Genomic DNA, 17,652 nt, shown 5'->3' with positions numbered 1-17,652 from the left:
ACGGATTTAATAAATACAATCCTATTATTTTAGCTGCAGTAGCCATCCTTTTGTTACGGTACACATCCAGAATCAGTAAAGCCACTCTGACTCTAACTTAGTGTTTACCATCTCAACCATAAACCTCAATGGACAAATCATTATCTATGTCTTTCCAATTTTTCTTTCTCTTTTCCCCATTACTGTTGCTCCCATGTATGGGAGAATGAATAGGCCCAGACAGAAGAGGACAAAGACTTTACATGTTTTTCTCTCTTTTCTTCTGCGCATTGAGAGGATGAGCTGGACTGTACTAATAGTCTTTGTGTGTGTGAATGGGACAGAGGGCTTTTTGTGTGTGTGTTCCAGACAGCGGCGCATAAGGCAGGACTTAAGTAGATGTTCACCAAAGCGAACGTAATGCCAGGGAAATATCAACTAATCCCTACACTCTTCTTCCCTGTACCCCTCCCTCAACAGCTATTCTTCTCCTCCTTCTCCTCATCATCAGCGCCATCGCCATCATCCTCCCACCATGTTCTTACATTAAATACTTAGAGCGGTAATTCTCAATAAATCTCTAAATCTGATTTTGAAATATTAAATAAAGGATGTGTCAAAATCAAATTTCAGAGGTGCAAATTCAGACCTGGGATCACACTCCTGGTGAACTGCACTCTCTCTCTCTCTCTCTCTCTCTCTCTCTCTCTTACACACACACAACACACTCCGTGGGGGATTGTTGTTGTTTTAATCCTAGTGGATTAACAGACTAACAGACTCATTTTACCTCAGCCCAAACAAAGAGAGATGTCAAATCATGCACCCAATGGCAAAGGTGATGATTGTATTAACGTGATGAAGCTGTGTGTGTATGTGTGTGTGTGTGTGTGTTTGTAGGGGGTAGGGTGTGGTGGCGGGTAGTTATCTGGCATCCTCTCCATGAAGACAAAAAAGCAAAAGGCACCTGTTGTGAACACTCGTGATCTCACTAAGACACACACTCTGACAGACTGTATTCATGCAGTACGTTCATATATATGAATCGCCACGGCATTAGAGCGTGTTCCAGCTGACTGCATAGGATGTCATTAGCCCATGTGCTAACTCCAATATTCTCACAGGGCTGTGAGTGTAAACTGCTTAAAGACGTAATCTTATATACTCTGTAGGAAACGCAGTATTCTGACAAACAGTGGTGCTGCAGAGTGTTCACTAATCCACATGCTAGACTCCAGATTAACGAGAGGGGATGGGGATGTGGGCAAGGGAGGAGTTAAAAACATCCTAGCCAGACCCACCCCCACCCACACCACATCATCACACACATACACACACACAATCACTCCCCGTCCCTTCAGATTATAATGCTTAGTGCTGCCTCTGTGCTACAGACAGTAAGAGGATCTCTGGGTGGCGTCCCCCAGGGCTCTGTTATTGGTCTTCTAGAAAAGCCCCCCCTGGTATGGACACCTACAGACAGAACAGGGGTCAGAGGTCAAGGGTTAGGGGTAGTAAGGGTATACAGGGAAGTGGTTATAAAAGATACATCTGTTTGTTTTGATGAGAGGGATTAAAGCAATTCAACACAAGGATGTCCCTTGAGAATAAGGTAGAAAAAGCTTAAAATTCACTGAAGCATGACACGTCCGAAGAAAGGGTTTTAAATCTGATCTGAAATTCTGTATATAACACACAAAACAATAGCCAAAATAATATTTGATTATACTAGGAACTTTACCTTGCACACACACACTGAAATCAGACACACAGTTTGAGTGGTCCTCTTCAATAAAGACTAATGTCAGAAGTGTTTCTCTTCAGGCCCACCCATCTTTCACAAGCCAGCTCCAAATTTTAACTGGAAAGGCTGATTTGGAAAGCTGTTGCTGTATCCTCCATTGGTTTATATCATTACGAACCACTTCAGAAAATCAACATAACTATCAAGTAGCCCCGAACATGAAAGCCTCACACAGTCCCAGTTTGCAATTTCCTCTTCATTTCAACGTCAACGTTTATTAAGCTCTCCCAGAGAAATCAACGACGACTAAATTATTTTGAGAGAGAGCCTCGGGCTACAGAGGCATATTCGATATGCCTACCGAGAAAAAAAAAAATATTTAAATATATATTAAGAGGAACAAGGAGAGAGGAGAGAAGGGGAAAATGACTGACTCAAAGTAAAACTAGATTTAATATCTTAATGGCTTTGTGTAGAAAAAAAAAACAGATAATAGAGAAATCCAATTAAAATCTGATGATTGGCACTGTGAGGTAGAGACATGAAACTGTTTGTCTGAATATCTGGCTCTATATAAAGCTTTGATTAGATGATGCTAGTAATAGTAGCAGCCCGACTAATAGGTTGTATATTTTTAACTCTGATATACCACAGGCTCTGAGCACTTAACACAGATGTATAACAGTAGCATAAAAGGGCCAAAAGTGTCTGCATACAAATAATTGTAACTCATAACAGAAAGACATGAAGATAAAGTTTTAGATTTTCAGACAGACTTGAAATTGAACTGAACTCTATTCAGGGTGTGTGTGTGTGTGTGTGTGGTGGGTAAGCGTTTCCCCTAATGCCTCTCAAGGTGACTTGGCCTTCCTCCTTCAGGGCTTTCCTTTCAATTCTTCTTGGTATTGAAATTATGATGAAGTAATTTTTCTACAGAAATTGCCTATGTCACTTGTGGTATCTCTCGGCAAATTTCTCAAGTGTATTTTCAATCTCTCCCTCTCTCTCTGGCCTCTTCTTCCATCTTTCATCTCTCCCTCTTTGGCTTTCTTTCTCTGAGCTCTCACTTGACATGTCAATGTGTCAATGTCACATTACACGGAGGCAATATATGTGAAACAATTTGGCGCGTGGGCTAATAGAAAGAAACGAACAACCTCTTTATCTTTAGCCAATCCTGGAGGTTATGCACACATGCAGTGTGTGCATATACACACGTGTGTGCGTGAAAAATATAATATAGTCATACAACACACAGAAGGCATGCACAAGCACACAAACACACAGGAGTACACCATTTGTGAGCTTGTGCACACTCACAAAGTCACAGACACACACATGCGTATATATGAATTTAAGAGTGAAAAATCACCTGCTTGTTTCAGGGGAAAATAAGAGGCAGTGTAGAACGTGTCGTCAGATTGGAGAGGGAGATTCCTCAGAGACCTGTGGCCTAATTTCTTATTTTCAAGAGGAAACTTATCTAATTATATATAAGTTAACTTCCTAGTGGTCGATTCAAGGGCAGCACTGAGTGGTGTGAATGAGCAGCCTAACCAGAAACAAGGCTATCACATCCAGCTCTCTCACGGCTTGTTGTTTTCTCTTGTCTTTCAACAAACAATCATATCTCTCCACTGGTGTCCTATTCGCACGTAATGGTAGCTTCGAATGTCGAAAGTGCGTGTGTGTGTGTGGAAGAGAAACACGTTTCACGTCGGCTCAAAACAACAGCGCTGCACGTTGCGAGTTAAAACACATGAATGATGGTAAATCTGTGATGTGCTCGGAGTCACGAGGGAAATATGAACGGCACCGGAAGGCTTCGCACGTTATTGTGATGAAGGGTCCGGAGTTGAAAGAACTGAGAGGAATTCAGGTGTGAAGAAAAAACGTGTGTGGGTGATTTCGTTGCCATTAATCAAAGTGAGTTTAGAACTGTCGCTTAAAACCACAAACGTCGACCTCGTGGTGGTGCTGAAAGAGCTTCTCGGTGCAAGGATGAAAAACTAATGACAGACGTCGCTGTGCGACCATTTTTTAAAGACCTGACTCTCTTCAGCGCTGGTAGGCTGCCAGTCGGACAGGTAGACAGAAAGACAGACAGACAGAGATGTGGCAGCCAACAGAACCAGACGGTGAAACATAAAGGCAGAAGGACCTGAGATCCCGTCTCGGAGCAGAGTGCTGCTTTCTCCTTCTCCAAGTTCAGCCCTTAGGCATGGCCCAGTCTGCTCCCTTCCTCCCTCTCACCACCATATGGGCAGTGCAGCCTACACGCCAGTATATCCCATCCAACACAACCTCGATGTACTGTTGTGCTCTTTCTCCCTCAACAGACGATGTACACATTTGGTCATGTTTAAATAATTTTTATTCTGCCATCTCTGTGGCTTTGAGAGAACAGTGTCTGCTTGGCAATGAGGAGTAATCCTTGTTAATGGAGTCCCCAGGCCTCAGATGGATTGAAGTCCACGCAGCACGCAGATCACATAAAGACACATTTTATGGCTTTGGCACAATGGGAAGAGACCCTTATTGTATTTTTAAGCTCCAACTCCCCTTTTCTCTCTAATTTTAACCCCCCCCCCCACCCTCCACCCCTCCGCTATCGTCCGTCGTCTCTACTCTCGTTTCTCTCCTTCTTCTGTCTGCCTGTCTACAAAAATATTTCACCTGAACCAGTCTGCGATTTTATCACGCCTGCTTTGGTCATTACATCACAATTATGGAACTGTTGGTACAGGAGAAATAAGAGATGAAAAAAAAGAGGAAGAGTGGAAAAAAGCGACAGATGAAATGTAGGTCAGTGGAGATGTGCTCGGGGCAGTTTCTCTCTCTGTTTCTCTCAGTGTCTCTCCCTCCCAGGGCCACAGCTAAAGAGGCTAAAAGAGACCGAGGGTGAAAGCGCCTCTCACCCACACCTGCCTCTCCCCTACCTCACACGGACCGACAGAAGCTCCAGCGATGTCTCTGAAAGCCACTCTAATGACAGACACCGACGACTGGGTGTGATGCTGACTGTGAGTGACAGGGGCGGCTCTTTTGAGCACTGACAGGCGAGACCCTCACTTGTGCACATTCATGACGTGATCTTTTTATTTAATTTATTTTTTCATTTTACATTTTATGAACATGTTATTGAGCGGGGTACTGTGGGTGACCAGGAGTCAGACCGGGGTCAAAGGAGACAAAGTGAGGTTTTGGTACTTAACCCCTCCTTTTATGATCGTCATATACAGGGTTTACAATTTGCTAACACAGTGCACTGGGAAAAACTCCAAGAGTCCAGCTATCCCTAGTTAAAGTCAGAAAACTGGACAAAACAGACCACATTGCTACATGCTTTTATTAAATATCTCTAAAGTAATTAAATGCTTACTTAATGTTGTTACACAATTTTTACTGCATTAACCCCTTGACATCAGACAATAAAGACGGTATTAAGAGTGTGTGAATGTGTAAAGATCAGAGTTGTAAACGTTAAGGCCAACTCAGAGATAACGGGTCCCATAAACTAATAAATCACACTTTTCATTTATGATAACAGCTATACTAAGTGATCTATCAGTATGAAATGAATCAAAAGCTGAAGTTACAGCACCGGTAATACAGTGACAATGCAGTGAGAGGTTCCTGTGTGCCAGGAAACACGCTGAAACAATTCACGCACAGCACCAAACTGAAGCAAAGTCTGGCAACACTGTCACATTTCAAGATGGTTTAAACACACATTCTTATGCGTCTCTGTGATTTGAAGCATTTCTTTTATTTTAACGCCCTGCAGCAAGCGCCGGGTCAGTAACTGTGCAGTGGAGTGGTGGTCAGACATGGAACTGCTCCTTCATTTTCCAGGTCAGTATTTCAGAGTCTCTCAGAGGGAGGAGGACCCCGCCCTGAAAATCACCCCGATGACACCTGAGACACCTCGTGTCACCTGAGCAGCTCTTCTATCTGTGACATAAGATCTATTAACCTCTGTATATAATCTTTAGGGGATGCGTATTTTCATTTTCAAATGCAATTCCTTTTCAACATCATCAGCTGGTGTGGTGACCTTGTATCCTGTTTTGGGGATTGATCCGTGCGCACATGCAATAAGGGACTGAAGCTTCATCAGTTAAATAATCCAAAATAAGTAAATAAATAAATAAATATATTGATTAAGTTGACATTCAACATTGTCTAAATGTGTGGGGACACTTTTAAAACAACTCCACAATTTTGAGAATAAGGAAGTCTTTTTAAATGCTAATATGATCATATTTCTACAGTACTGCTAGACCATGCTTGAGGCCCAATCATTAACCTCTGCGCACATTTCACTTGTTCTTACATTGTGTCAGTTGTGAATTAATTCGTTAAAGCCCTATTGAACGAAATTCTATGAATTTTAACAAAAAAAAATAGATAGAACCTATAAATAACCATCTTCCCACCAGACTGAATGTTAGATTTTAATGGTTTTATGAGACCAGATCAAAGACTGACATGTTTGTGTGCATGCATAAAAACTGCTAAAATTGCACAAGGCTGACTAAATGTGGAAGGTGACATTAAAAACTTCGCTGAGACTGTGTGTGTGTGTACCGTAGACGCGTTCGGGCTGCTGTAATGTGTGTGTGTGCGTGTGTGTGTGTGTGTGCATGCTCCAGGCTGAGCAGAGGAGAGAGTGGGAGGAGCGGAAAGTGCTCCAGTCCAATCCGGGCCGCCGGGTAAAGCCTCTCCTATACGGTCTTCCCTCCCTCAGCCCACAGAAAACAGTGAAACCCTCCCATAGAGGTGAGAGCGCAGATGTCATGAGAGAAGCGGCCACACGATCACAGCGCACCGACCGACGCACCGACCGACCCCAGCCCGCCTCCCTGCGCCCTGGTCTGGGATGCTTTTAGCGCAGAGACGCTTCCACTCAGGGCAGACACTGGACGTCGACGCAGATCACTCCTTGCGTTGTTGTTGTTGTTGTTATTTTTAACCGAGGATCTTTTTCACCCGCAACCCCCCTTTTTAAGTGTTTATGTTTGTTTCTTCATGACTGCTGCTTTGGGAAGCGAGCCGCAGCACCAGCTCCAGCAACGCCAACACGATGCGAGGTAAGACCATCCCACTGATCCAAACACAGCCGCACTTTGCCCGAGCGTCATCCCGATAAACACACACACACACACACACACATAGCACGAACATCTTTGCTATAAATTTGGCCTTAAGTTTCGTAACACAGAGAGCGTGTGGTTGATTTTTTTTCTGCAGCCACTTTACAGCAGAAAAGTTCTGTGTGTGCATTGACTGTCTGTGGACCGGGCACACAGTTTCGTAAATTCATGCCCGAAGCCGCCGGGGCCTCTGTCATTGGAAATTAAAAGTGGCGCATGATATTTAGCTTTAATCATTTGAGCTCCACTCCACGTCGGCGGAAATCACGCAAATGCTGCCACCAGATCGGATCAGATTATGTGAGGGAATAAAAAAAATAAAGAAAAAAACACAAAACACTTTATTTTGTTCTGTTCTGGTGATCAACTTTATTGACTGATGTAGGGGAAGGCTACTTTTTCAGGCGCTCCACTAACCCATTTTCTGTAACCCTGTGCGCCGCGCCGGGGATGTTGAAATTCAATGTCAGTGTCGTCCTGTGCGCACACGCTCTCCCTCACACATACAAACACACCAACTCTGTGATTCACACACGGAGACACACGTTGATACTCACACAGACAGGTCAACACAGCTCACCCCACTCCACGCCTCTCCTTCTTGTTAAATTACACCTGTGTCGGACAATTTCGTTTCCCTCCACAGTTTATTGGTTGCAATAAATCAAGCGCAGACGCTTTTATAATCTTATCATCAGGCGCAGTGTTATGGATTTGTTTTATTTACGGTTCTTGATGTTCTTGATAATTGTCACCGAGGCGACGTTGCGACACTCGTTCGACTGGATCATCCTGAACTTTAATTTATAAGTCCAAGACTTTTTTTGGTTTGTTTTATTTATGGCTGCGCCTCCTTCGTCTCAATATTTTAAATTTAATCTACATGGACGTGTGGATGTTATATGACAAAGAAGGAGAAATAGGAGGGGCGTTTGATCCACCTGTAGAAAGTCTAAACTTCGCCTAAAACGTAAAATAATAATAATCAGAATTAAAATTACCACACAAATTTACTGCGCACAGTTTGTTTGAATGTTTGAGTCAGATTTTGCATTAGAATAATAGTGAGAACTGTTAAATCATTTGGCAGTATTATCATTCATAACATATTAGCCCTCTCTTCCAGTGTTAACACTATTTACAGATTGCTGTTTACATTGTTCACAACATTAATAATTATAATGACGGACAAGAATAACGATTTGATTAACAACACGATTTAATGGGTTCTAATTTTAATCCTTTTAGTAAACGAATGTCACACCTATCTATCTATCTATCTATCTATCTATCTATCTATCTATCTATCTATCTATCTATCTATCTATCTATCTATCTATCTGAATGTCATAAATCTATCTGCTTGTCATCCAACCTTGGGCAAGAAAAAACCATGAGAAGGCCAAACAGCCCTCCACACTCTCTCTTTCTCCCTGTTCCCAAACTCCGCTGTCATCCAACTTGTATTTTATCCACATTTTAATGGGCCTTGCGACCACTCTCGTGCATGCAAGGCTTTGGGGGGTATGCGGAGAGCTCCTGCTTTCACTTTATAGCCATGGTTGGCAGAAGAGGCCCCTGAAGCGTCTCTCTCACCCCTCTTTCACCATGTCTCTCCCTCTTTCTCCCTCTCCCTCTCTCTCTCCCTCTCTCTCTCTCACCATCTTCCTCTCTCCCTCTGCATGCCCCAAAGGGTTTTGTCAGATAGAATTAAATCAGTGTGGGCCGTGCGGCCCCCACTCCCAACCTGTGTGTGTGTGTGCGTGTGTGTGGAGTCTCGGCTGCCCTTACACAGAAATGTGCTCACAACCACAAGGTTATAAAAAAATAGAGGCCCCTCATGAGCTGTGGTAATTATCATTTAACAATAGCCACAACTCCTGAAGCCCTGACCGAAGATGATGTCACCTCATCGCCCAGCTCGAAAAAAAGCCACAGAAATACATGGAAATAACAAGACAGAATATTATCATCAGGGTTTTTTTTTTTTTTTTGCTCAAATAATAGAGCATTGTGTTTTTTCCAATTTGGCTCCGAGTTGTAAAGGAAACAGGTCGTTGTAAACAGGATCATTATTTCTGTATTATCAATGGCAGCATGATGACGCCGTGCTGTGAATGGTGTTTCTCTAAAACCTCCCAAAAAGTTCTGTAATAAATAACAGTAATAGTGGTTATATAAAACATTTTGATCACAGAAGAGCTTCACTTTTTAACTCTAAAGGGACTGAAAAATAACAGCTCAGACAAAGGTGATTTCATTGTTGCAGACTATTTTGATTTGATGAGATGATCATTTTGATCATTGTTACTAAATGTTCGATCAACAGACTCAAACCAAAGCACAGTCAAGCCGACCAGCACCGTCCTACCACATGCTTCATTTAGGTGCAATCAATATGAAAAATGGAAATATAAAACATGCGTGCGTGCACACGCACAAGTAATAAATAAATTGACAATGCATACATGTATTCTGCGTGTCAATATTTTCCTATTTTCACAATGAACCTTAATAGCGCCCGTCATCCTGCGTCTGTGGATGCTTTGTGCGCTGCTGGTATAAAGCCAAAGAGCTTTTAGACCGCAGAGATGCACCCGGGTCAGACGGGTCAAAGGGTGCAGCGATGGAGGGAGGAATGGGGGGAGGGACGGAGGGAGGGAGGGAGGGGGAGAGGAAGGGTTCACGGTGCCATTTGATCTCCTCTGTTAGCGATATGTGTCAATCACAATCTCCCACGCTCCTTCACCATGGGAAAAGATAGGATGACAGGAACTGGGAGAGTGTGAGAGGACGAAAAAGTAGTAAGGTGATGACAGGCGGTGTCAAATGAAGAGGACAGGAAGCACTGACGGACTTGAGCTGGAATCTACAGTAACTTACTGGTTATTCCAATTTGGACGTTGTTTATATTACCGTGCGGGATGTTATACAGAGCACAATCGAAAGCTGAAAGGACCGAAAACAGGCAGGCACACGCACACGCGCGCACACTCAGCTGCAATACTACGCATGACGGCCTCATGCCAATAGAATTAGTCCCATCCCGCTTTGCTGTGGAGTCTTGTGTGAGCATTGATTTGTCCAGTTCGAAAGCATCCCAGGATCAATTTTTAGTCAAAGTCAACGGAAGCAGTCTGTTTAGAGAAATCCATGGCACGTAATTTGGACGGCTTTAGTTCACATTTTAATGTTGAACGCATCTTTACGTTTCAGACCTGTGCCTTTTAGACGCGGCCATTTTAAATATTCATCACTTTACTCCAGTTACAACACCAACACTATTTAACATTTTAAAGCCCTATTTAAGTGTTGTAGGTGTTAACAAATACGCCCACGAGGAGGTTGGTGCCTAAATAGATTCAAGACGAAAACATTCAAAGTGAACGGATAAAAGCTTTTCCAGAGAGATGACAGGGAATCTTAATGAAGCGCCAGTGTTGCGCATTTTACAAACATTCTCGACAATGAACGCCAAGATAAGAGCGGACGCACCACGTACTGACTGATGAGGCGTCCCGTTTAGAAACCAGAGTCACCATCAGCCAGAAACAGCAGGTTAGAGCACAGCTATTGTCGCCAATCACAGTTTTTTCCATTGTCGCCATGAAATCACTTATTGCGCACAATGGCGGGCACCTGGCCTGAGTGCATCTCTGGGTTTGCAGTGTTATCAGTGCATGTGTGATGTGTGGTCTGCTGTTGATCGTGTTGTTTATTGTGCGTTTGTGCTGACTAATGGCCCAGTGTTATGTAAGTAGAGAGGAGAGATTACTCCAAGCCCATGCAGGCCGTTCAGTTAATCCCTCAACACAGCCCTACTGACTGACTGAGGTACCACCACAGTGCTGTTGCAACAATTACACACCATCTTACACAAGGACTCACTCCTCATTCTGTCTAAACCTGTATTCAGATAGCCGCACTGTGCTCCTTACCTAGTGCGCCTGTCTGACCTTTTTCATGCCGCCTACTAAAAACGTAACACCATGCTGAGTGTGTGTGGCCTGGATGCCACTTCTGCAGTCCCACTGAGCCCCTATCATAGCCCGTGTTTGTTTAGCACGGGCTCAGCATGCACTCCATGTTGGTTTTATCCCCACGCGCCTGTCTAGGGGGAGTTTAGGCGAACAGTTTTTCTCCTCAGTCGATTCTCCCTCTTCCTTAAATCTTTATACACACAAAGCGTGGGCCACGCGGCACGCCTCAGTTTGTGTCTGCACTTTATCTTAGCTGCGAGGGATTTCAGCCTGAACCACTCCTAAACTCTAAATCTGCCTTGAAGTCATAGACTCCTCTGACAGCTCCTTCTGTTTTTTTCACTTTTACTCATCCATGAACGCAGCATGTCTCAGTGGACGTACGATAATATTCAATTTTCACATTTCCCTCTGATTTACATTGAAGTAAGAACGGGGGGGAAAGGGTGACAGAGCTCATTAAATGCAGAAACTGAGTAAAATATGAACAGAGACTAAGATATCATCAGAAGAATTGCTATATATATATATGTATATATATATATATATATATATGTACAGATTCTGCTCTTCCACAGATACCCTTTTCGTGAGTAATTGTCACGTAGTAAAGCTCGTTTTGAAAGCAAGAGAAAATAGAAAGTGGACCTATTAATCTGGTTCAGAACAATGTTTTTTTTTTTGTTTTTTTTGCATCTACATGAAGAACATGAACCCAAGAGTCTAAGAGGTGAATTAATGACACACTGAGACAAGAGCCAAACAAAGAGGAGAGAAGGCAGAATGTGACTGAGTGAACGAGTGAGATAAGAAAAAAGAGGGCAAGTAAGAGCGAGACTTAAGGGTTATATAAGGCAACTGTGGATGCGTGCACGCGTTTGCTTGAGCAAGAGAGTGAGTACGGACCAGTGAGTGGTGGCTGGCCAAAATCACTCAATTACTCGCGTGCACGCCGACACGGACACGCACACGCAGTCGCGCACAGATACAAACTACTGTGTCCTCAGATTGCACTTGTAAACTGTAGTTGCCCTCACCAATGAATAACGCCAGACCCAGTAAAAGCAGTATCCAAAGTCCACACCACCTATTAGACTTTAGCTAACACTCAAAGCAGATTGGTCCATATACTGAAGTTGTGTGTCAGTGTAACACTGCAGCCTCTACTTCGTATATATAATACACATGTAGAGGCATTTTTAAATGCTTATTGGTTGGATTTAAAAGAGTAAATAAGAAGAAGCAGTTGTCACTGTGACAATACTTCAATAAAGAAGCTGAATTTTTTTCCGCACACTTACAGAGAAGGTGTAAAGAGGATTGTTTATATGCACATTAGCTCTCTGTTGCTAAATGCCTATACCCAGTGAAGGTGTTCAGTGCTGGCAGGTGAATAGCACACACTCCAATAAGCCTATAATATGTCTTAGCCTACAGTGGCATCTTTTCTTAATGACAAAGATTAGCCTGTTTTAGTGCTTGTAATCTCATTGAAGGGACTCTTATTAGGTCTACCTTTCTTTCTTTGCACATCCCTCTCTCTCTCAGCCTGCGTGTCCAAATCCTGAGATGCCTCTATTAACGTTTGAATTCATGTGTGTGTCCCAAGTAGCGGCTGTTGACGCGAGGGCTCATTCACAAAGAGAACGCAATTAGGATACCAAGACGGCGGCGGCTGCTGCTTTTTGCTCCCTCGACTCAGATTTAATGTTCATAAAGGCATACTGTTAAATCATCCCTCTATAGAGAGGGAGAAAGAGAGAGCAGGTAAAGAGCAGAGCAGGCTGGGTCGAGCCGAGCGGAGCTGTGTGATAGTCTTTGTGATCAATTTGCCTCTGTGAGAGATGCCCCTGGGGCCACTTTGGGGAGAACCTTGTTAGGCTGAGTTAAATTGTTGCCCGAGGCGAGCTATTAGTGGCCATCCCTGGGAGAGGACACACAGAATCACACATGTGCGTGCTCACACACTCGCTCCGACAGACGCACTGAAACACACACACACACACACACACACACACACACACACACACACATATGTTGAAACCTTTCAAAAAACACGCACAAACTCAGCTGGGAACTCATTCACATGCCCGTCTTGACTCTAAACCCGGTCGTGCCGTTCCACTGCGACGGATGCACGAACTCAAAAGCGGAGAAAGTCGAGAAGCTTTGCTTAAATAAAAATAATAAAATACTCTGTTGCAAGTAAATGTTGGGTGACATTTAATTTTTTTTTTTTGCGGGGGGGGGGGACTTAATGAAGTACTACTCAGCTAAAATGTTGCATGCTTTGGGAAATGGCACGCAGGCAGGAACGCAAGGTGTAAGCAGTTATTTGGCTTTAAGGAAACTTTATTAACATAATTTAATGTAATCAAAGTATTGAAAGTGCTGCAGACGAACCCGCCTCAGGGATATATTAATTTGTTTAGCGTGTTATATGGCCATTAAAAAAAATACTTTTGATGTTGTTAATATTGGCTATACAACAATCCTTTAATCTTACTCATACAGTATGTTTAACATGGAAAACTGTTCATCGGCAAAGGTGTTAAATAAACGTAGTGTGTAGATACATTGATCAGTATTTAAGAGGTATAAAGCAGTAAAAATTGTAAACACCGGCGAAAGCACTTAAATATTATGCATTTATTCTCCAATACTGCTCAACATTGCAAAATATCTTGCATGCATAACACGAGCGATTTAAACAAAAGCGCATCAGATTTGGTAAGAAAGAAAAAAAAAACCTGTGTTAATTAAATTTGAAACAAACATTCACACAGACACTGTTTCCATCCTTCCCTCTGTGATTTGATTGTGTTAGCTGTTCTCACTAAGTGCTCCTCTCTTCATTAATGCTTTTTTCAGCCCCACTTATGTCGGCGTTCCTGCTTCCTGATTTTATCCGGCTGACCACCAACTCTCGTTATAAAAGATGTGACCCCAGCCAAAACCGAGAGCAAACGTCTCTCTAACCTTTATGTAAGAACTGAAAGCAGTTCTCTGTCTGTCCCCCCGTGGATGTCGCTCTCTCTTTCTGTTCCTCTCTCTTCGCCGGGGTAGCCACCTTTCCCCTCCCTTCCCCCTCAAAGACTCACACACACACGCACACACACTGTCATGTACAATTAGGCTCAAGAGAAACACCATAGTAGGAGGAGCGTAATGTTAAGGGAGCATGGCCAATGCCATAAAAATGTTATTTTTTGTTATCTCAAGAATGGAATGACACAATCTTCTCCGCAATGATTTTTATTTTTTTTTCACAAAGCCTGCAGACTGCTCACAGCTCAGTCTGCACACATGCATGTCAGATAAGGTTAAAGTCGTGAGAGTATATAATATACAAGAGGTTAAAACACTCTTTGTGTCTGGGTGTGTTTGCAGGATGGCGAGTGAGCGCGCCTCAGTGTGTGTGCGTTCTCATGGCTGATTTCAGGATAGTAATGACCAGATGCAGGCCTCTCACACTTGGACTTGTTCCTTCCACTCTGATGCACTCGTGCAGTCCTTAAGGAAAGGTCAAAGGCCGCCAGGGTCCTACAGGTCATCCAGGGGGTTGGAGTGTGAGCGGACGCCTCTGTGTGTGTGTGCATGTGTGTGTGTGTATATACAGTGCCCATGAGACGCAGATCTGAGGAGGCAGATGGGCAAACTGTGTGTGTGTGTATGTGTATATATGTGTACATGTGTGCATACATACACACGTGTGTGTGTGTTCAGGCAGGGGTTGGGTTTACCCTGTGGATTTTTTCCCACGCCTCCTTCCTCGCTTATCTATCACAGGACACATGCTGCACTGGATGTGTGTGTTTGTGTGTTGGGGGTGGGCTTGGGAGTGCAAGCATAAAAATCATACTGTAAAGTCTGCTTGTTTGAAAGTGTTTGGCAGTGATGTATGCATTCAAGCATGCCTGAATGTGCGCCTCTGTCTGTCTGAAGCATGGAAGCATGTTGGTGTGTGTGTTTGTGTGTGTGTGTGTGTGCATGTGAATCGATTCACTGGATGACAGCCAGCGGCCCCCTTCTGTTGCCTCTCCATGGCGTCCAATCACGCCGCGGCACAATATTCTATGAGCAAACCGCAGCTGATCCCAGACCTGCTATCTGAGCAATTACCCAGAGTGCTCTGGGGCCGAATGGCAAGCTGGACAAGCTCATGCCCTCTGACACACAACGTGGGGGAGGGCGAGAGCGACTGTTTTTCTGACTGTTTATAAGTGTGTGTGCATGTATGAGTTGGCAACGTGTGTGTGTGTGTGTGTGCGGGGGGTTGATGACGATAGTCTGATGGGAACTGCGGAGGCTGGGGGTAGTGAATATATGCTCATGCAGCAACAGTATGACTGTCTACATTACAGAGTGGACAAAGACATGCTTGGCGGCAAGAGGCTGTGTTGGGGGAGGGGAGGTGGGCCCTCTGCGCGGAATTATGATTATTGCTAAAACACACGGTGCTGCAAACTGCACACACAAAGGAGGCCGGTGCAGAGCTGTGTCACCTTATCTTATGTCACTGAGGATGTTTCTTGTCGATGTGTCAGCGTTATGTTTGTCAGCGGCTTCAGAGCAGGTCTGAGCCTTCGGGTCAGGGATAATAGTCACTGGCATGGGCTTTGTTGCTGCTGTTAGCACCACAACTTATAGTTATTCTCATGGTCAGTTCATCTGCTAGTTATTTTCTTAAGTAATCAAGGCAATGTTGGCTCTATAACATATTAGAAAATAGTGAAAAGCACCCATCACACTGGAGAAAAGTTTGAGATGACTGGCAGTGTTCTACTGAATTGTAGGTAAAACCGTTGCGGTTCTAAGGGGTTAATACAAACTGTTTCTTAATATAATCAATAGAAGCAATCAACAGTGATAATAACAACCAAACTGCTCATTTAATATCAAGGATTCAGCGTAGATACAATTATGAGAAAAAGCGCAGGTGTCAAGGAATGAGACCTGAAATGTGAAGAGCCAAGACTATCTGTATCACTGAGTAATGAAAAAATGGGCTTTATTGAAGCAATAGAGTGATGACTGATGACTGAATGACACACAGCTAAGAACTCTTGCTGGACTTTGATTACATAGTAGGCTACGTGCCTCTCAAGAGATGTTATTTAAAGTGAATACTGTAATACAAAAAGAAATGCGGACTTGGAATAGGTAAGGAAGATGAAAGTGAGTAAAATTAAGAAAATACATGTATTTTTTAGAAGTCCACCTCTATTCAGCACCTCTTTTACATGTTTCCAACAGTAAGAACAGGCAGGAGATAGAGAAAAGTATGACAGCACATAGCAGACATCCGTTTGAAACCGTGTGCAGTAAGTGTCTCACTGATTTTAATGGGACAGTATGATATGGAAACATGACAGGAGACACTGGGGAGATAACCCAAGCAGCTCTGCTATAAGCTATTCCCAGCTGTGTGCATTAATCCACCCGACGATCACGCCACCAAAAGTTTTCTCAGTGTTTTTCATCATCGGCAGAGAGTGAGAGGAAAAAGAAGTAAAGCGCTTGTTCCTCTCTAAGCTCTATGAGACACGGAAGACAAGAGTTTTGCTGAGAGATGGAAATAGATCATGAAATACAAAAACTGAATGATTTCCCAGTCACACAGCCACTTACAGCGAGGGGGAACTCTAAGAGACAAACGAAAAAGTCAAACAGACTGAAGTGGAGTGGATGGCGAACAGTGATAGCGTAATTCACAGTATATAGACATCTAACACCAGCGCCCGAGTTGTTCAGATTTAACAAGGAGGGGATTGGGGGAGGGGGTAAAGTGCTGATCTCCTTCTTTTTCCCAGAAGATATCTAGTTAACTGGGAAGACGCTATGCATATTTTTAATGAAGCAGAAATACCACCCACATTCATCCTCGACAAATCAACCCCTGGGACTACAGCGGGAGTCGTGTTTGCATTTCTGAAGTGGCTTACATGGGCAAAAGTTATGGTAGAAATGATTCAAACTGTTCCATTAACTACGGCACTGCAACAGCAACCTCTAGTGTATACCGTGTTATTGTTACTGGATGATATCGTGGATACGTCTCGGCTGTAAAGTCACCCTGCAGGCTGAATGAATGAAACATGCATGTCCGTCTGCCCCTTTGGAAACAAACAAAGTGCAGAAACACACACACAAAATCTAAACATGTACAGCAGCACCTAGTGGCCCTAATTTGCTGTTACAATGTCAGTATAGACGGGCACAAGAGGCCTTTTAAATAGCCATTTTATTCTGTGTCCACATGTGTGCAAAAACCCCCAGCAGCTCTATCTGTGAGCTACTTAAAACAGGATATTGCTAAGATATTGGTGCAAGGCTGCTGCTTTTTTTTTTCTCGCAGTGCAATGTAGATAATTAGGACTCTATTTAGAGAAAGAGTCAGCCCAGGAAATACACAGGAGATCCTCACTTCATTAAAAATCAATTATCACAACACACGTGCTGGCGCAAACAGCCCTCATGGCCACAACCAGCTACACATGTGTGAAACTCTCACATTACAGCAACTATCTTCAATTCATCTCTGGTTAGTTCGTTTCTCTCCCGCAAGAGATTGTGCAGGCCTGATCCTCATCTTAGCTGTGGAAGTGCCAGCGTTGCAGTCCTGCTCTTACATAATAACCTCAGGATAACACTCACGCGCCCGCTGGCTAAGGACGCTGTCAGTCACTCTGCTCGGGCTGGGGCAAATAAGGTTGGAAAAAAGTCCCACCTACCCATTCTGTGACAGACATATCGCTAAGAGCGGAATGATCTCCAACAAAAGCAAACAAAA

The 17,652-nt window shown here is 43.5% G+C and overlaps 1 protein-coding gene across 1 annotated transcript in view; it reads left to right on the top strand.

Moving 5' to 3' along the window:
- Positions 1-6,401: 6,401 nt before the first annotated feature.
- The window catches only part of rorb (RAR-related orphan receptor B), a 21,981-nt gene continuing 10,730 nt past the window's right edge, over positions 6,402-17,652 (top strand). The window contains exon 1 of the mRNA XM_047591105.1: positions 6,402-6,816. Coding sequence (XP_047447061.1) covers positions 6,810-6,816 — 7 coding nt within the window. The 5' untranslated portion in view covers positions 6,402-6,809. The remainder of the gene's footprint in view (positions 6,817-17,652) is intronic.

Source organism: Mugil cephalus, chromosome 8, assembly GCF_022458985.1.
Source record: "Mugil cephalus isolate CIBA_MC_2020 chromosome 8, CIBA_Mcephalus_1.1, whole genome shotgun sequence".
NCBI lineage: Eukaryota > Metazoa > Chordata > Actinopteri > Mugiliformes > Mugilidae > Mugil > Mugil cephalus.
Note: the sequence above shows the minus strand (reverse complement) of the source record. Positions and strands in the feature narration are given on the sequence as shown.